This window comes from Gracilinanus agilis, chromosome 4 (assembly GCF_016433145.1).
Source record: "Gracilinanus agilis isolate LMUSP501 chromosome 4, AgileGrace, whole genome shotgun sequence".
Lineage (NCBI taxonomy): Eukaryota > Metazoa > Chordata > Mammalia > Didelphimorphia > Didelphidae > Gracilinanus > Gracilinanus agilis.
This window is the reverse complement of record NC_058133.1, coordinates 353,741,100-353,761,578: the sequence shown is the minus strand read 5'-3', so window position 1 is coordinate 353,761,578 and position 20,479 is coordinate 353,741,100. Positions and strand designations below refer to the sequence as shown.

The 20,479-nt window shown below is 36.2% G+C and overlaps 1 protein-coding gene across 4 annotated transcripts in view; it reads left to right on the top strand.

Annotated features, from left to right (window-relative positions):
• HACE1 (HECT domain and ankyrin repeat containing E3 ubiquitin protein ligase 1) overlaps positions 1 to 15,512 on the top strand; it is a 101,678-nt gene extending 86,166 nt beyond the window's left edge. For all 4 annotated transcript variants that reach the window (XM_044674280.1, XM_044674279.1, XM_044674278.1 and 1 more), the window contains 5 exons: positions 6,353 to 6,484; positions 10,455 to 10,553; positions 10,804 to 10,874; positions 14,154 to 14,267; positions 15,278 to 15,512. In XM_044674280.1, the coding sequence (XP_044530215.1) occupies positions 6,353 to 6,484; positions 10,455 to 10,553; positions 10,804 to 10,874; positions 14,154 to 14,267; positions 15,278 to 15,380 (519 nt within the window). In that variant the 3' untranslated portion in view covers positions 15,381 to 15,512. The remainder of the gene's footprint in view (positions 1 to 6,352; positions 6,485 to 10,454; positions 10,554 to 10,803; positions 10,875 to 14,153; positions 14,268 to 15,277) is intronic.
• Positions 15,513 to 20,479: the final 4,967 nt, after the last annotated feature.

Genomic DNA, 20,479 nt, shown 5'->3' with positions numbered 1-20,479 from the left:
CAGAATTATAGGTTATCCTTTGATCTGGGTTTCCTGCTTTGGCTATTCATTTTCAGGTTGGACTAGACAATAGAATAGATTTCCTTTTCTGATCTTGGAGAGTCTGGGCCACACCATTGCTGCTACTGACTTCTTTTCTTGGTACACTGCCCAAGGCCTCCCTATCTGGCAGAGTTAATGCCAACCTACCTGGGCCCTGCCCTGGGTCTCTTCTCACTCTCACACTGAACAATAATTGGAGAATGAGAGACAAAACTCCCAGTTGGAACCTGTCTTAAGTTGCATGTACCTATGTGATTCTGGGGCCTCTCTCTGTGCTGGGGTGCAACCTCTCCTTGGGCACTGGAGTATCTAGGCTTTAGTCCTGACTGTCTCCTGTATTTATAGACCTCTCTGTCTGATTTCTTGTGTTGGCCTGGGCAAATGACTTTTTCTGGATATCTTTATCAAGCCTAGAGATGAGAGGCCCTGGCTTCAGTCATTCTGTGTGATCTTGGGTAAGTTTCTTATTCCCCACTGTCTAGTCCTTACCTTTCTTCTGCCTTGGTACCAATACTTAGTATTGTTTCTTAGATGGAAGGTAAGGATTAAAAAAAAAAAATCCAATCTGATACATTTTGGGAGAGTTGTAGATGGGAGCTCAACTGCATTCTTTCCTTCTACTCTGGCCATTTTGACTCCAGACTGTACTTCTCCACCCTCCCTTTCCTTTGCTTCCCCCTCCCCCCCTTTTAAGGCCTTTAAAGATTTGTAAGAAAATAGAAGTTGTGAGTAATCCTTTGCTTTTTGACACATTTAGATAAGATCATCATCATAAAATGTCACGGAAACTAGACATGCAGTTACTACTGGTAGGAAATTTATCAGTTACTTCTCCTTAATCTTCTAGTGTTTATTTTCCGTATTGAAACTTTTTTATTTACTTATCCCATATCAGCTGCCAGTCCTAAGGGTTAAGCTTGCAAAATTTGCTGAAACTCATCTTTCTCTTGTCATTGCGTTGAGATTTTATGTTAAGACTTTAAGGAAGGTTCTATATTTTCATTTCTTTTAAAAAATCTATACCAATCAAAAATATTTTATAGTCCTACAGGATCTCTAATTTTATACTGTGTTGTCTGATTTTGTAAAAAATCTTTGAGTTCTTGCCAATGAAGTGTAGATTAAGTTTATTTGACATTCCATACCACCTCTCTTAGAGAAATAATTTATTTCAGAATCTCTCAGTGTAAATACTTTGACTCCTATACATTTTTCCATAGAGCTTACAACATTGAATACATGTAAAAACTGTAAAATGTGGATTAAAGGATTCAAAATTACTTTATATTTTCTGTGATGATTTTTCCATAAGTAAACTAAGCCCATAAAGTGAGTCAAATTGCTAAACAATTTTTAAAGTACATTAGGAAGATGCTTTTGAAATATAATCATAACTTAAGTGAAAGAGAATTTAAACTCTCTATTTTAAGTTAATCAAGATCAAGAACCTGGAGTGCCCTGCCTGTCTCACTTAGTTAGTCTTTAACAGTTAATAAGAACATTTTACTAGAAAAGAAAGTTTATACCCTTAAAGACCACAAGCACTGGCCCCCCCTTCTCCCACCAGTGCTAGGCAAATAGGGAGACTGTGATTGACTTCTGATATGTGATGGAAAACTGATGGGTAGAGAAAACTGTGTATAAGCAGGAGCTTAGGGGATCCAGAGTTCTTTTGCAGTCTTCTGGTAAGATTCTTTGCCGTCTTTTGGTTCCTTCAGTGGATCTAGCTCTTGGATGGCTCAGAGTCTTTTGTGGCTTTTGGATTTTGGCTTCCTGATTCAGACTTTGAATTTCAGGTGAAGATTTGGCTTTCTGCATTGAAGACTTGGGCTGAAGAGGGACACTTACTCGAGTGAGACTTTTGCCTCCTTGGCAAGAGAGACTGCCCTTTGTGGCTCAGCCTCTTTGGAGTCTGTCTTTGGTTGTAGGAGTCTGTCTTTGGTTGTAGGAGTCTGTCTTTGGTTGTTGAAAGGCCTGGCTGTGGACACTCTCATGGGCTGGTGAGATTCCCATTCAGATGCGCATTCACAGTCTGGAGGCACTCTGACACTGACTTAGGTTATTTTTAGCCAGACAATATTTTCTACTTCCTTCCTACATTTCCCTCTCTTACTGTCACTATTTTGCTGCAATAAAGCTACTAACAGTCTCATGACTTAAGAGTTAATTTTTATAAACAGTGTCCACAACTTCTTATATTTGTCAAACCCATTTTAATTTTTACACTTAGGAAGTTTCTTAAGTTAGACTGATACATGCAAGAGAAGTAATATTTGTTGGTAGATCTTGCCTCACTTCTTTAGGTTGTAGGAAGAAATACAGTATTAAATAGTTCTGAGATCTTAGAAACTTATTTAGAATGAGTAATTAGAACATTAGTGTAATAAAGAAACCTGGATTTGGAGTCAGAAAACCTAGTTTTGAGTCCATGCTTTACCTCTTTAAGCTCTGTGAGTCTGGGCAAGACTTAACTTTTCTATGTTCTAGTTTTCTTCATCTGTAAAATGAAATTTGAGGAGATCTCCCCCACTTACTCTAAGGGAATATCATGAAGAAAGGAAAACTATATATTGAGCCATAATATATAAGAAATAGATATTGTGTGATATGAATATTGCATTTATAAGTAACCTTTTAATAGAGCTAGTTACTTTTTGGAAAACCATACATGGTTTATTTTTAGCAATCTTTGCATATACTTTTTTGTTTGAATATTCCTAATATAATTAGGCAGTTTAGTATATATCGTTGGTCAGTACCTTTAATGTCTAACATTTTAATTTTCTGAAATCTCAGTGTTTCTTATGACTATTTTTTCTGAAATTTACAACTGTGCTATTGTTTACATAACCTAAAATACTTTTAGGAAATTTAATCCATTGCTTTGATGCATCTCAGTTGAGTTGATGCATATTAGTAAGGAATGTTTGAGCTTTGTAAGTATAACATTAATGTATACCCTCAAAATAGATAATCAAATATTTCAACTTATTTCTCAAAATAAGTCGCTAGGAAGTTTTAATGTGCTAACGATTCTAATATACAGTCATAGGCTGTTAGAACTGGTAGATTCATTAGTTGGTTGACTATCAATCTAATCTTTGGTTTTAAAAATAAGATGGTCACACAGCTTTTTTTAAGAAATGGTATTGACAGATGAAACTGGGGTTTTCTGACTGCTGTGCTATTTTCAGTTTCAAATTCTGTTCAGTATTATTTCTGCTACAGTATATATCCTTGTGTGCATGATTTTACTTTCTATAAAACTGCAACTAGACTGATGAATCTATGAGAGACTATGTTTTTTATAATCTTTGTTTCTTCCCAAGTAACTGGCACTGCTTCTTTCCATTGTAGGCACTTAATAAATGTTGGTCTCATAAATAAGTGAGTTGCAAGGGTCTTTGGTTGTATGTCTGTCTAAATGTAGAGAAATGACAAAAAATAGAGGACTGTAGTGTTTTTCATTTAATGTAAATACAAGACACTGTCAGGATAAACTTAACCATTGTCTGAAAGATATATCTTTGGCAAGTAATTCTGATTATGGAGTTTTTGATAATTTTTAGCTATTTTTTACTTGTAGTCTTTATTTTTTTTTTCTCTAACCTTTATCTGAAAGACAACTTTTTATAATATTATAACAAAAATATCACTTCTTACAATTCATTTTAATTTTAAAAGTACTTGGTATCATAATCCAGAATTATTTGACAAAAGCAAGATAGTCACTGGGTGGATGGAAGAAATGAAAGGATATGCACACTGCGGGAGAGAATAGTTTGTCATTCCCCAAATATCATTATCATCTTTGAAGATAATTTTAGCAGCAAATAAATGAGTGCATTCTTGTAAGTATACTAAATTCCAAACATATTAGTATTTTTCATTATTTCACACTTAAGGGTTTTTTGTTTTATTTTTTATGCTAGGTCTCCCCATATAGCCTAGGCTAGAAGTATAGCAGCCACTTCTGGACTCAGTCCTATTACTGAATAGCACCGAAGTTTTAATTCTTTTTTTTTTTTTTTCCAATCTGGGTCCCTTTGCCCTTCCTTAAGCATCCTGTTGGCAGTGGACACCTGACTGACTTTAACCCTACTGCAGCTTCCAGCTCTGGAGCTGAAGGAATTCACTAATCTCACATTTCCCAGCAGGAGGGTCTATAGGCCCATGCCTACTGTTATATAGAAGTGAGGTAAATCTTGGTTAAAAGGAGGGATAAAGGTGATGAGGTGATAGGAAGAGGAATGAAGGGAATAGCTGAGTGTAGGGAAGGGATGAATGAGGTGGTATATTGGAGTAAAAGCTTCTGTTGCATCCTTGCATTACACTACACGTGGGGCTCTTTTTTTTTTTTTTTTGACAATTACTTAATAAGTATTTGAGAAATGTTTGTACATGCCAGCTTTCCCCTCAAGAACCTTACATTCTTATGGAAGAGACAAAATGTATGCACAGAACTATTCATGTAATATGAATTGAGTGAATATGATTATGGATGAATATATAATATGATTGTGAATAAAATGAATGAAAATGAATACAGGATAGTTATGGGAGGGAGTGCTTGTAGTTGGGTGATCTGGAAAAACTTCATATAAAACTTGACACTTAAGGAGAATCAAAAGACAACAGAAAATTCAAGATATAGTGATGAAGGGATAATAATTCAGGATTGGGACGACAGACAGCAAATTGGAAGGCACAGAAATGGAATGCCATATATGTGACACTGTGACACAAGGGAGTGTCAGTGTTTCTGGATTCCACAGAGGAGAATACATAAAAAGTCTGGAAAGATAGAATAGGTCAGGTTGTGAAGAGCTTTAAATGCCAAATAGTTTATATTTGATTCTAGAAATAATCAGAAGTCACTAGAATTTATTTGGAGTGGGAAGAGGAGTTATGTGATCAGACCTGAAGCCTGAGGAAAATTACACTTTAGCATCTGGGTGGAGAAAGGATTAGAGAAGGGATAGACTTGAGGCAGGGAATACAATTAGGAAACTATTACAGTGTTCCAGGTGAGAGGTAAGAGAGGCAATCAGGACTTGAACTAGGGTGTTGTGTGAATGGAAAGGTATAGGGAAAGATTTTGTGGAAATAGAAAGGAAAAAGTTTGGCAAATGATTGGATATGTAGGTTCAATGAGAGTGAGGCAATATAAATATTGAATATTAAGAAATAAGCAGAAATTAAGCACACAGAAAGAGTTCTTGGGTAAAAAAAAAGAATTAAAAAAAAAAAGACTTAATACTTCAGAATGTGTAAAAAAACCCAAAGGTATTAATTTGAACTGATAGTGCAACTTATCTTAGATATAAGTAGAGCTATATGGAAATAAATTCTTTTTATGGCAAGTCAGGTTGAAGAATAAAACTTTTCAGGACAGTCTCAGTGGGATTATTTTCATTTTCGTTTCTTCTCTGCCCGGAAAGTATCAGTAAATAACTTGTAGCAAATGAGTCTCCCTGATAGAGACTGGACTTGAATAAACTTTGATGTTTAGATGTAGTTTGTTATTGAGGGAATAGCACAGGTGGTAGCTGACATCTGATATATTTCCCTGTGAAGGGACAAACTGTTCCATTTCTGCACCAGGGGGAATAAGTAGCCCATTTACAGTATTGGGAGTATATTGATGACTTTCAGGCACCCTCAATTCTAAGTGTTTTAGAAAAACCATAGTCAGTAAGCAGCTAGATGTAACTTGCTGACTTAGGATGTGTGATATTTCTCTTAAAACAGAACATTAACTGTTCTATGCTTTCAAAAAAAGTAATAAATGCTGTTTGGCTAAGTAGGTACTTTCTTTTCTTGGTGGGGCCCAGGGAATATGCATTCTCTTATTCAAAAAATAATTGCTGTGAAATTCAAAATTTAGTGAATCAAATTTTTGCTTAGAAAATACAAAGTTGATAGATAAAGCAACATTTTTTCAGTAGTTTTCATATGTTTTTATTCTTGCTGATGCCAGAATTTAATTTGATAATCATTTGTATCACCACAACATATATTTTTCAATATGTTTCCATTTTATGATGAATCATTATTTTTTTTTTAAAAGACTTCTTTTGAGTAACAGGAAGATTAGCTTATGCTTAGCTGAGGTCTTTTGTTATATCCTTTACTTTGTAAATTGTGTTGAATAATAGAAACTGTAATAAATTTATGTGAATTTATACCAAATGGGGGCAGGTTTTACCTTTTGAAATAAGGAAATATGTTTTATATTGTTAATTCTTTTTTCTTTTTTTTTTTAAACCACATTAAGACTTTAAATTCTTTGTTGCATTTTAAATTACAGGCAGAATATGTCCAGCTTGTTACTGAGCTCCGAATGACAAGAGCCATTCAGCCTCAGATCAATGCTTTCTTACAGGGCTTCCACATGTTCATTCCACCTTCCCTTATACAACTTTTTGATGAATATGAACTTGTAAGTAGAAGTACTTAGGCTTTTAATTATTGACAAGACAACTTCTGGTTTAATGTGATTATTCAGAAATTAGATTTGGACTTTTGAGCAGCATTTTTAACACATTGTATTTGCATGGCACAATTTAAGTTGGAGTATGAACATTTAGTTAATCAATGAATTTAGCAATTATAAGAGGTTTTTGTTGTTTGTTTTAGTTTCTCCCTCCTAATCATTTAAGAAGGTTAGGGTATATTTTGCATTTAGAAACTTATAATGATTAGATCCTTCCTTTTAAGAACTGATAGATTATAAAATTGAAATGGTGAAATTAAATAGACATAAACATAAAATCACCCCGGATTAAAAACTCAACTTTATAACAAGATAGAGGCACTTTGGCTACACAACAATTTAAGATTTGCCTAGGAGTTTTAGTGACTTGCAGGCTTAATATTAATCCACATAATGGTAGAGCTACTAAGAAAGGTAATTCAATATTAGGTTGCATCAAATAAAATAGTGTACCCAAGCCTAGGGAGATGAAGGTTACCTTGCATTCTGTTTTGGTCTAGACTAGAGTATTATGATTAATTTTGGGGTCCCACATTTTAGGAAAGGTGTTAATAAGCTTTTAAAGAGGTATCTAGAGAATAACTAGGGCAGTGATGGTAAACCTTTTAGAGACTGAATGCCCAAACTGCAACCCTCATGCTGCATATGAGCTTCCCCGTTACCCTAGATAGGAGGGAGAAAGTGCTCCGATTGGGGTAACGCTGCTGGGTAGAGGGGCAAGGGAAGTGAGGCATGTCCTCAGGCATGTGTGGAGAGGGGCAGTGGAGCAGCCCCCTCCACCAGGCTTCAGCACGTGTGCCATAGATTCACCAACATGGAGCTAGGGTGATGAAAGCTTTTAACCATATGGGGATCAATTGAAGAAACTGGAGACATTTAATCTAGAGAAGTTGGGTTCTGTTTGGCCTAATTTGGCAGAACTAGACCTTGATGGAAAGAAAGTCTTCATAACACTTAGAGCTGTCCAAAAATGGAATGGGCTGGGGGCAGCTGGGTAGCTCAGTGGATTGAGAGCCAGGCCTAGAGATAGGAGGTCCTAGGTTCAAACCCGGCCTCAGCTACTTCCCAGCTGTGTGACCCTGGGCAAGTCACTTGACCCCCATTGCCCACCCTTACCAACCTTCCACCTATGAGACAATACACCGAAGTACAAGGGTTTAAAAAAAAAAAAATGGAATGGGCTTGCCCCACTTGTCAGCTGAGACATAGAAGTATGTTTGACTTTTTGGCCTCTGAGGTTCCTTCTTATGTGATTCTGCCTCAACATTTTCTTTCCTTTTTTCCCAAGGTATGTAGATTATAAACTCTGTGAGTTTAGGTACCATGCCCAGGTATTCCCCATTGCATCATTTCCACAAGTGTACTTTCTCTTGTCACCTTATTAATTTATATATTCTATTTTGTATACATAAAATAAACCATTCTCTTATACAATCAGGCTTTTACAGTAAGTTTTTAAGAGATCAATTTTTTTAGAATGAATTAATATTATAGAAAACAAGATACTTTCTGTTGAAGAAAAATATCCTCTGTAATATAGGTACATACATGTCTTCCTGAAATTATTTTCATTAATTTAGATTATTCTTAATCTAAGCATTTTTTTTTCAGTTTAAAAATGTCCAAACTTACGTGTTTCCTCATACTTTCAGATATCTCTCTAATTCAAGTGATTTTAAAGTCCCAATTTAGTAGTATTTTTTAACAAATACATTTGATAGCCAAGGTAAAGCATCTAGAATTTAGGTAACAGTTCAGTAGCAGTTTGCTTCATTAAACAAAAATAGTCACTTAACTTTCAGCATACCTTTGAAACTCAGTTTCCCAAAACCATTTAATTCTTTGAACACTGTTCAAGGAGTCTCCTTTTCATTTGGTCAGTACTGCTTGAACTTCTATGCACTGTAGTAATCCAGTAGACCAAAGGTGTCAAAACACATTGCCCTGATGCTGCCTGCATCATTTAGGAGGGCAATCAATACCAAGTTAAAATATAATTAGGAAATATTTAATAAAATAAATAAAAAACCCAACAAAACATAGATAAAATTGTACTTTAAAACAAAGTCATTATGGGGGGCCCTCAGAGATCCCTCTGCAAAATTAGTTGTTTCTGGGTCATAGGTGAGTTTGACACAGCTGAAATAGATTTGTCTTTAAGGTGGGTTATTACTGTAATCTCTTCAGTGCCTGGAGAAAGAGGTTGCTCTTCTTAGGTACGTCAGTTTAGGGCCTCTTGCCTTTGTCCAGTCACCTCTGAAATTAATTCAAGAGAGGACTCCTTCCTGCACTGATCTGAGAGGGGAGAGCAGGACATTATTTTGGAACTGATAGTCAAAGAAAGATGAGATTTCTTCTCTCTTTTAGTTTAGCTCATCGTCTTCAGACTAAGGTAATTTTCAAATGGTTTCTTACTATTTCTAAAATAAGAAGCAGGGAGGTCTGCTTCCACAGAACTCAAAGCAGGTCTAAATCACATCTGGCATCACAACCGCATATAGCATCAGCAACCAAAAGAGAAATTTCAACAGAGTTAATAATGCCCTTGTACAGGTTTCTGGTGACAGCTTCAAATTCAGTAGCTTTCTTATCACACCAAAAAAATCACCATAGCATCAGTTCTTTCCCTTAACCTCCTTAATCCCGTGTGACTCATCAAGCTATTGAAGCAGATGAACTTGTTCAATGGTCAGCAAATAAATAAAGATAGACAATATGTTTGAAATAAGAACCAAGATTCCATTTGATAACTCAGTTTTGGAATTTGGATATATTAAGGGAAAAGGCCTGAATTTTAAAGCTGTTCATATCTTTTCATGAAAGAAGAGAGACCAGTTTTCCTCTCTCTTCTGGAATATACGAGAGGACTATATTTTTGTGAAATAGATACTATTATTCTAGGACAATCAAATCTGTAAACACAGTACTCACTGAACTTCATAATACTGACTTAAACTGGAGAATCTGCCACTTAGTTTTCATTAAAAGAAAAAACAAGTAAGAAGAATGAAATAGTTAAGAAGAGTTAATATAAAATATATCCCTATATGGAATTCTCAAATATCACAAATTTAGTTTTTCTGTAAAAGTCCAAACTGACTTGTAAATACATGTATGAGGAACAATTTTGAATGGGCACGTGTGATTGCACAGATACAGGAACATTTTTCAGTATCTTTGGAAAGAATACTCAAATTGGAGTTAGAGAATCTGGCTTGAAATCCCTACATAAGTTATGAATAATAAGTTATGTTACCTTCTTCAGGTTACTTTAATCCCTCTGTACCTCAGACTACTTATCTATAAAATGAGAGAATTGTATTTAAGATGATCTCTGAAATCTCTCTATATCTAAATATCTAATCTTAAAGCTATAACCCTATGATTCTTACTTCTTTAGATGCTGATAAATAAAAAAGAACTACCAAGCATTCAGAGAAATTCAGTTTTTCTTTATATTCACTAGATACCTTTTCCCCCCAGAGGGTTGGTATCTGATGACCCCTTTGATTGGCCCAACTAGAAGCCTATTTAGGTTTTCTGTCATCTTCATTTTTAGAACAGTTTTCTGTTATTTTCAGGGTTCTCTTAAGTTTTTAGCAAATAATCTATAATGAAAATATGAAGGAAACAAAATTATAATCCAGTATTCAAATGTTATTCAAAATGTCACAAACACATATGGTCTCTATGTTTTTGTGAAAATACAATGTAAAGCAAGCAGCCTGTGAAATTTTTGACGTGTATAAATTTTGTCCAAATTCAAGAGTTGCATTGTTTGTTAATCTTCTACAAACAATTAAGGAAAGAAAATCAATTTTATATACAATGTGTTTCTTAAAGTCTATTATTTAAATATTAATATCCTTTCCCCCCCCTCAAGATTATCAGATTTTTTTTTTTATCCTCCCACCAGGAGTTACTGCTTTCTGGTATGCCAGAAATTGATGTGAGTGATTGGATAAAAAATACAGAATACACAAGTGGTTATGAAAGAGATGATCCAGTTGTTCAGGTAAAATCTCTTTAAGTGACTGTAATGAAACTGAATTTTGCATTTTAATTCTATAAACTTTTCAGAACTATTAGATCAAAGCCTACACTGATTAATCATAACAAAATATTTCTCATATTCTTATGTAAATACTGTATTAGGACATTATATGTATATACATATAATATACATTATAGGACATTATAAAATGCTTTTTCCTGTATATTTTCTATTATATGAAATATGGATGAAATATCTTTTCTTCCCTTAGTGGTTCTGGGAAGTTGTAGAAAGCATAACTCAAGAGGAGAGAGTGCTTTTGTTGCAGTTTGTTACTGGCAGGTAAGAAATATTTTTATAATTATATATTTGATTTGGAAAGAATTTTATTTATATTGAAGTTGTAATGACTCGGGAAGAATTGGTTTGTGTAGGGCAACAACACTGCCTCAAGGATAGAGCTCAGGCTCAGAGTTAGGAGGAAATGATTCAGATGTGACACTTACTAACTATATGACCTGGAACTTTGTGCCTCAGTTTCCTCATCTATCAAATTGGGACAATGATAGCACCTACTTTTCAGGATTGTTGTGAGGATCAAATGATATAGTATTTGTAAAGTATAATGCGTGGCACATAGAAGACTACATAAATGATTGTAGTAGTTATAAAGCACTCTAAATTTCTGATATTCTTAACTCTTTTCCATCATTTTAATGTAATATACAGAGATAAACAGTGCAGAACAAGGTTACCAGCAAGCATATTTTATATTGGGAAAACCCATAACAAAAAATAAGCAGTTTCACTTATATTTTTAGTGTTGCTATGTTGTTGGTTTGGGTTAACAGAAATTATATCCAATTTGGAGTGGAAGCTATTTATTTTGTAAAGTGATGTAAAACATATTTCCATATTAGTCATGTTGCAAAAAAGAACATAAACCAAAACAAAGAAACTCCTAGAAAAATAAAGTTTTAAAAAAGTATGCCTGGTTCTGCATTCAGACTCTCATCAATTCTTTCTCTGGAGGTGGATAGAATTTTCCATTGTAAGTCCTTTGGAATTGTCTTGTATCATCGTGTTACTGAGATTGGCTAAGTCATTCACAGTTGATCAGTGCACAGTATTGCTGTTACTGGCTCTGCTCACTTTACTTTTCAGTTCATACAAGCCTTCCAGGTTTCTCTGAAGCCATTCTCCTCATCATTTCTTATAGCATACAGTATTCCATCATAGTCATATATTGCAACTTGTTCCACCATTCCCTAATTGATGGGGATCCCTTCAATTTCCAATTCTTTACTGTGATGAAAAGAGCCATTATGAATATTTTTGAATGTACAGGACCTTTTCTGTTTTTCCTTTTATCTCTTTGGGGTAAAGAGCAAATAGTGCACCTTTCAGGATTCTTAATGAAAAGAGTATTTTTTTAATTAAAAAAAAAAACCCAATATTTTATGAAATAGTTTGTCTTTATATTCCAGTCAAGGGATGAAAAGGGATGGTCTTCCATATTTTTCCAGATTGAACCCTTCATTGTAACAAAGAAAAAGAATTAATCAGGCAAATTCACATCTAATAATAGATAGGACATTCTGTCCTAGTAGTGCTTCATCTCTTGGTCTTTAGGAAGTTTGTTTCATCATCTGCTTTCCAGAACCTTTAATGAAGAATTTTAGAAGAAACTATTTACCTTCTGCTTGTCTATTACATTTAGACACTATATATATTTTGTGCTCCACAAAAACTTACTCTAATGTATTGTCTCATGCTTATTATGGGAATTCTGGTGTTGTGAAGACTGCGTCTGCGACTGCTCTAGCAGCGTACAGTCTCTAATAGGTTTTGCCAAGCTGAAATGTTTTTCAACCACAAACCTATATAGCATGAATCCTTTCTTCTAGAAGACTATTGGAAGACAATGGATAGGGTGAGTGTCAAACAAAATTATAAAAATTAAAATTGAGAATATCTAAACAAATAGGAAAGTAACAATGTGAGAGTCCATTGGTCCTCATTGCTACTTCCAGACTGTCCCTTTGCAACTAGCATTCAGTGGTTTTTCCTTATGTCACTACCAGTGCAGTTGCAGTTATTACAGTTAGACTCATAGACTTTCCTGCTCCACTGGACACTTGCCTTTTTTCTTCGGGTCTTCAGTACATTTTCATGTTCTCTTGCATACCCTGTCTTCGATGTTTGTCAATTTTTAGTTTCTGTGACTTAACTCTTCACTCTATCTCAGCTCTCCATAGGATTGGGCACACCTTTGATCCCATAACTTTGCTACCTTTTGCAAACACAAAAGACATCGTTGTTGCATTTGAATGTCAGTATCTTTGTACTCTAGGTAATGTGTGCCTCCAGTACAACTTTTAAAAATTAAATATTTCCAGCTGCATACCATAAAATTACTTAAATGGAGCCAGTAAAACAAATATTCCTCATTAATCATGATTAAAGAATTGGAATATTGTTGTTTATAAAATGTAATATTTTGTTAGTTTTAGTTAAACTAGGATAATAGGGTAAAAACAGGAGTATTATATTCATTGAATTTAAGTACTCTTGAGAAATTTTGATCTTTCCCATCTGTATGGTGAATTTTTAATTTTCCTGGAGTCATTATATATTACTCCTCTTAGTTGATCATTTTATTTATAGTTCCTAAGTGGTCTTTGATATTCCCCTTCTATACAAACCTGGTTTTTGAGGCAACACTATTAACATTCAAAGAATGAGTCTGTCCTTTCCAACTTCCCTGTTTTGGGAGGCTAAGTCATGTAAGTGTTTTGATAATATCCCTGGGCATTTTTATACAATTGAACATGGACTTTTAAAATGGAAATATTGGTGAGTTTAAAAAAACCAAAAAACTGATATAGATGGAATTGAATCAATTGTTTGTGCTTTCCAGAGTTTATATTGTATATATAGTAAACTTTCATCCATACCTCTTCCACAGGCAGAGCATTTTATTTGGTAGAGATCCTACTGATTACCTGACTCTTAGAGTAGAAAACCACAATAGGAAACACTTAGAAGGAAGTATTCAGTAAGACCTTCAGTTTACCTAATGACTCCTATAAGAGGGAACACCCCTCTGGCCAGGTAGGAACAGTGGAATAAGATAAAATAACTTCAGATTTTGGTGTGTCTATAACCTGGAATATGCTCAAAAGGATTTGGAGATGGGGGACAACTAGGTAGCACAGCAGATAGAGCATCAGTCCTGGAATGGGGAGGATCTGGGTTCAAATCTATCCTTAGATACTTCCTAGTTATGTGACTCTGGGCAAGTCACTTAATCCTGTTTGCCTAGCCCTTGCCCTTTTGTCCTAGTGTTGATACTAGGACAAAAGATAAAAGTTTAAAAAAAGAGGAAAAAAAAGGATTTGGGATCTTTATGACATTGATTGATTTGTTGATGCAAGTCACATCCTAGCCAGACTTGCCTAGCTAGTGATTCCTTTCTGTATCATTCTACCACAAGGACATGTGGGAGGCCTTCCTCACTTTTTCTGGAAGCAAAGATAGAGGGTAATAATGAAAAACATTGTATAAAGCAGATTCGAAAAGTTTCCGATAAGATTTCTGCTTAATAACATTGTTTTTTAGTTCTAGGGTCCCACATGGAGGCTTTGCAAATATCATGGGTGGAAGTGGATTACAAAACTTTACAATAGCTGCTGTGCCCTACACTCCAAATCTGCTCCCAACCTCAAGCACATGGTATGTTTTACAGCCTGAGTGCTTTGTCAACTTAAAGCACTATAAATGTGAATAATTACCATTATGCAAATGTTTCATTGTGAGATACACTGGACTGAGAGCCATCCTTGGAGATTGGAAGACCTGGGTGTAGGACCTGCCTCTGACACTGGCTGTGTGACCCTGGCCAGTCACTGAACCGCTAAAGTGCCCAGGATAATTACTATAAGTTTCAGATATGTACAATTCTGCATCAGTGAGGGAATTTTTCACATCAACAGTTCTTTCTCTACCAGTGAAATTAATAGTCTTATCTGTTAAAAGGGCCAACTTTCATTACATAGTTTTTTTAATTAATTTTTTAAAACACCAGAGGTGTGATTTGTGATAAAACATTGAAAAGAAAATATAGTCACTGAATTATGTACTTTTTATTCAGGCTTTTGAAAGAATTGAGAGGTGGTGGGCAACATAGAATAGTGATCCAGCCTTCAAGTGAAAGAGACCTGTGTTCAAATTTTGCTTTTCAGAGCTCCAGGCAACTCTCTGATACATCTTAAGTTTTAAAGAAGGTGCTGCTTTGCATCAGTAAAAGGAATTTCCTTTAACAATGAATTCACAGGTTTAGTTCTGATCTCTGACATGTGGGCATCTCACTGTCATTGTGTTGGTAGTAGTGTTGGATGAATGACTCCCTGCTATGTAATCAAATGGAGTACATTGTCTCACCAAAGACCACGTGACAGTTAATTTGCAGAAATTCTTTAAACTAAGTTCTATTGCTTTTTATTTTAAACCAGAAAGAACTTATTCTCCTGCAATCCATCTGAATTCTAAAGCATGCTGCAATGCAGCAGTGATGCTTTGTTTCCTTCATAAATACCACATCTTCAGGGTTTTCCCATTTGAATGCAAATTTGAAAGGACAGTTTCATGTTAATTATCTAGTACTGTTTTCAGTGCCAGAAAAAAGCAATCTGAAATTTCATATTTAATAGAGGTGTGGGTGTTTTTTTTCTTTTCTTTTTAAGCATCAACATGCTCAAGTTACCTGAATATCCAAGTAAGGAAATCCTTAAGGACAGGCTGCTTGTGGCATTACACTGTGGAAGCTACGGTTACACGATGGCATAATGAAGTCTAGAAAACTCATCTGACTACTGATGCACGATTCCAAGTGGCAGAAGTCATTTAGGAAACTATCACAGAGAAGCAACCTAAATTCAGCCTGGAGGCAGGGCTGATGTTTAGAATGCCTAAAGGATCCTTTCCCCCCCTTTCTTTCATTGTATGTTTATTGAAGTTTATGATATAATTACAGAAAATTTAAATTGCAATAGATTTCATTTGTAAATATATATATTTACATGTATTTACACATACATGTATATAGTTTTGTATTGGTATGCTATATACATGTATATAAGTATACATGCATATAGTTTTGTATTTGAAATAGCTCCTTTCCTTATTCATGTTGCCTTAATCTGCACCAAATATGTTAAGTCTAAGTCCTGTTCTACATTCCACTTCTGCCATCTAACTGTTAGGCTTCAAAGGGTGGTGTGGTTTTTTTGTTTGTGTGTTTGTTTTTTCCATTTTTGCTCTCAATTTGTATCATATATAGACTCTCCCACACTTGTATATTTTGTTGCATGTAAAAGTGCCATTTATTTTTTGAGGGAAAAATATATAAAATTAGTTGAAATTTAATTGTGTATAAAGCCACAAATATGTATTTTCTCACATTGTATCTATATTGCAATGATGTTTTTTAAGCTTTTTAATATTTTAATATATAATGTAACATTAAGACCCAATGTCATTGATAAATAGGTGGTGAAATGGCATCTGATTTACATATTAAAGTTTACATTATATTGGACTAATTATTTGTGTCTTAATTGGCAAATTTGCCACCTGTATATATCATTTATGCATTCTTTTGCATTTATATACATGTGTTCTCAAATCTTTCCTTGTACCTGGTTATTGTATTTGTCCATTGTATTTGAGGTACAATTTAGCTGTAATATTTTATCATTCTTTTAACAAAACAGTCAGTTTTGTTTTATTTACGAATTCTGAGGACATGCCTGTGGAATGAAATAGCCTGGCATATATCATTTAAAATGTGTTTTTATTTTTGCATAAAGTATCCTTTTAAATTAACATGCTCAGTATGTTTATTTTGCCACTTACTGCAAAATTAAAACGTATAAACCTTTACATTTTAAAAAAGATCCACCTGTTTGCTTTTAGAAAACACATATGAATAGATTTAATGCGTTTCAAGAAAAAAAAATTTAAAGAGGATTGTGACAAAATCTTTCTTGTGGAGGGTTTAACAAAAGACATAATATAGTGTCCTTAAGATCTTTTTACTTCCTGAAGTTAGTAACAATAGTATTCCAGTGCTTTGTTACCCTTTATAAGGTCCTATTGCTTACACTTAAAATAACTTTCAAATGTTAGAGGAATGTTTTATATGCAAATTTTGCCACCCGTGGAGAAATGAAATATTTGTTGACACTGCCTTTGCAGTATTCTTTAAATGTTTCTAGAAAATGATAAAATACTAGAATAAAAATACCTGGGAAAAAGAATAAGAGAAAACCCATGTTGTACTAAAGGAGATAGAGGAAGGAATTCGGTTTATTGTGTATTTCCTCAAGGAAAAGATTTATGGAAGGATGTGGACAGGATGTGGACAGGAAGAGGAGAAGAAGCTACATTATACTCTGCTCTAGTGTATAGAATGCTCATTCCACACCATGGAGCCTGTAGTCCAAATAAGTGCGTGTTCTACAGATAAAGGTTAGGGCTAGCCAAGAATGGCTCGAAACTGACTAGCAGCCACCTAGAGAAAGCTTCAGGTGGGGAAGGGAAGTGGGAACGTGAAACTGAGAAAGGACCTGTCTTAACTCAGCTCTCAAGTGGTTTTGTAATCAATGGTGTTAGGAAAGTTGGATTCAATGATTCAATAGATAATTTATAACAAGGGTAAGCCCTATTTGACTATTTAAAACTATCAAGTTTAAAACTAACATTCTGAACTACCCTCCTTTCAAAACCCTCACAGAAATTCAGGCAGGGAAAATGAAGATGGGGAGTAAGGGAGGTTAGGGAGATTCAAAGGAAATAACTAAGCTAACAATTTTTAAAAGAAAAGCTACAGAATATAGGCCAGGTTTCAATCCAAAGAAAGAGCTCAGATTGACCCTGCTCCTCTCCAGGAGTCCCCAGGATCAACTGACTTTTCCTCAAGATTCCAAACCCTTCAACTGTCAGAAATTCTCTGCAGCAAGGCTTTGCAGGGCTGACATGCACTCTATTTGGACTACAAGCCACAGTTCTCTTCAAGTCTAGAAGTGTGCATTTAAATTAAGCACCTTTAAAATCTTGAAATACAGTTCTGATGATGTCTTTTTGAGTTGTTTTTCAGTCATGCCCGACTCTATGACTCCCTTTTTTTTGGCAAAGATATTGGGGCGCTTTGCTATTTCCTTCTCCAGTCATTTTACAGATGAGGAAATGGAGGCAAACAATACAGTGACTTGGCCAGGGTCACACAGCTAGAACTTGTCTGAGATCAGATTTACTCAGGAAGAGGAGTCTGTACTGCACCATCTAGTGGTCCCTCGGGGGATGTCTCACACTTTCATTTATACTTTGTCATACCTACCTATGTTCTTCACGCTCAGCTTTGCAGTCCTGTGACCTCTCCCAGTCTTCTGTCATCCGACATCCTTTCCTTTGTTGTTGCTTTCCTTGTTTAGCTTCTGACACAGGCCCTGGCCTTCTTCCCACACTCGCTCACTGCTCCAGGCTTTTCCTCGGCTGCCCACTTCCAGGAACCTCTCCTTTGATTCCCTTCCCACCCGCCACTTGTGCTCTGAAGCGCCTCTTCTTCCCTCAGCCAGCTCAGTTTCTGGCTCACAGTGTTTGTCTCCTGCTTCGCTCCTCTTCTCCTCCAAGGGGGCTTCGGCCTACGCCCTGATACTCTCTGCATCCTCACTTCACTTGGTCATTGCCTTCCCTGCGCCTCCACTCGTCCCCCTCTTCCCTCTCTTCCATGTTCACAAACTATGAAATTCCTTTACCTGATCCCAGTCTGTTGTCATTCCTCCTCTCCCTATACCGTATCCTCCACTGACACGTCATCCGTTCTGCGCCTCAGCAGCTCCAGACTGGCCCTCCCTCGCCCCTCTGGTTCTCTTGTCACATGGGGCGAGTTGTCCTTGTCCAGGCACTGCTCTCTGCACGCATCCTGTCCTTCCCCTAGTTCCCCACTGGCTCCCTTAATATTCAGTCTTTCCCTCCCTACAAACATGCCCTTGTATCCCCCGACCCAAACCCCTTCCTCCCTCCCTCCATTCCCACCGCATGTTAGGGCACATCATCTCCCTTTTGTGGCTGAACTCCTTGAGTTTAATTTTCAGTATTTTGATGTACAAGGACTTACTTGAGGAGGCTACCCGTATATAGTTCTTGCTCTCCAAATCATACTTCCTTTGAATTCAGCCAGCGATAGAGAAGTCCCTGCTCTGTGCCATTGGGAATACGCTAGCCAAAAATAATAGGAAGCAAGCCTTCACTTCAAACAGTTCGCCTTCTGTCAGGGAGAAAGAATTCGCAGACATATAAGTAAAAACAAAATAAATAAATAAAATAAAAGATAGAGGCTGGACTTGGCATTTTTAGTGATGGAGCGAACTCCTGAGTGAGGCTATTTCCTCCTCCCCCCCCCCCCCCAAACAGGGAGAGAAGGTAGAGATCAGCATCTTCACTGCAACTTGCGGTCCAAGAGACTTCTCTGAGGGATGTGGGACCCCTCCGAGGAGATCCTTGAGGGGAACCAGGAAAAGCTCTAGCACAGGTTTTATGGCTGCTTTGGAAGTCTGGTTGAACCAAAGTATCCCTTGTTGGCATAATTTTGTTTTCTTTTTCAAATTCATAATTGAAGTTAGAGGTTAGTAAAAATAATCTTTTCCCATCCAAGTCGTCATCTCCTGAAATCTATTCCCCGACCTTAGATTAGGAAGTCCTGATCTAAGTGAATGAGAGTGCCTTCCCTGCAGGATGGAATCTAAATGTTTATGTGGCTTATTTATGATTTTATTAATTTAGTAAGATTTGGAATTGTCCGTGTGGTTGAGGCAGGATGTCATAATTACAGTAAAAAGACAATTTTAGAAGAGCACCTGCAGCGTATTAACAGCCATGTAAGAAGAGCCTGTTGAGAAACTATAACTGAATATAGCTTATAGTTTAGAGTGATTAATTGGATTATATCTGTTCTCTCCCACTGTGTCACAACAAGTCAGGGTGGGCATTTTATCATTTATGAAAGAAAAGAACAGATGTCTTGTCAGATCATAGATCATGGTTACTCATTAACTTTTATTATCTCTGTAAAATGTTCAATCCCAAGCATACTTGATGTTTGGAAATGTGTTGTGTGTCTAATGTGGCAAAACCATCAAAACCATGAACTGTGACAGAACTGGAAAACTCCTACTGTACACTGGGTGAGTGACAGGAGGCTAGAGGTGCAAGAGGCAAGAAAATCCCAGTGGGAGTTTGGGAGCCCTCGTCCTCATTGTTCACTTGTTTTGGTCGTGTCCGACTCTTCGTGACCCATTTGACGTTTTCTTAGCAAAGATACTGAAGTGGTCTGCCTTTTCCTTCTGGATGAGAAACCAAGGTAAACAGGGTTAAATGATTTACCCAAGGTCAAATGGCAGTAAGCCAGATTTGGTCTCAAGAAGAGGACTCTGACTCTGGGCCCAACACTTAGCCCATTGCTCCATCTCCATCCCTCTCCCATTCACCACAGATTTTCTTCTCAATGCTAAATATCTCCATTTCCTTTCACTGTTTCTCATATGGTGGTGGATTCAAGGCACTGCACTTCATTGGTTGTCCTTTGGATGCTTTCTGGACCACTTGAAATTGTGGAAGTGAGTGAATTCACTAAAGTAGAGATTAGAAAGAGAGCAGATAAGAGTCAAGGAAAGATGTTTGTAAGAGTCAGGGGAAGAATTTTAAAATAGAAAATGTGTGGAAGTAGAGTGGTATTATGGACTAGAATATTGGTGGACCTCAGGAAGTGTCGGTGGTCCCCCCAGACTCCCACAATACCAGTTGGACTGTTGTAAGCAAGGAAGCTGCTGTGCTTATCTAGGACAGTTTGGCTTAATGTTGCCCCAAGGTGTATTGATCTGGATCCC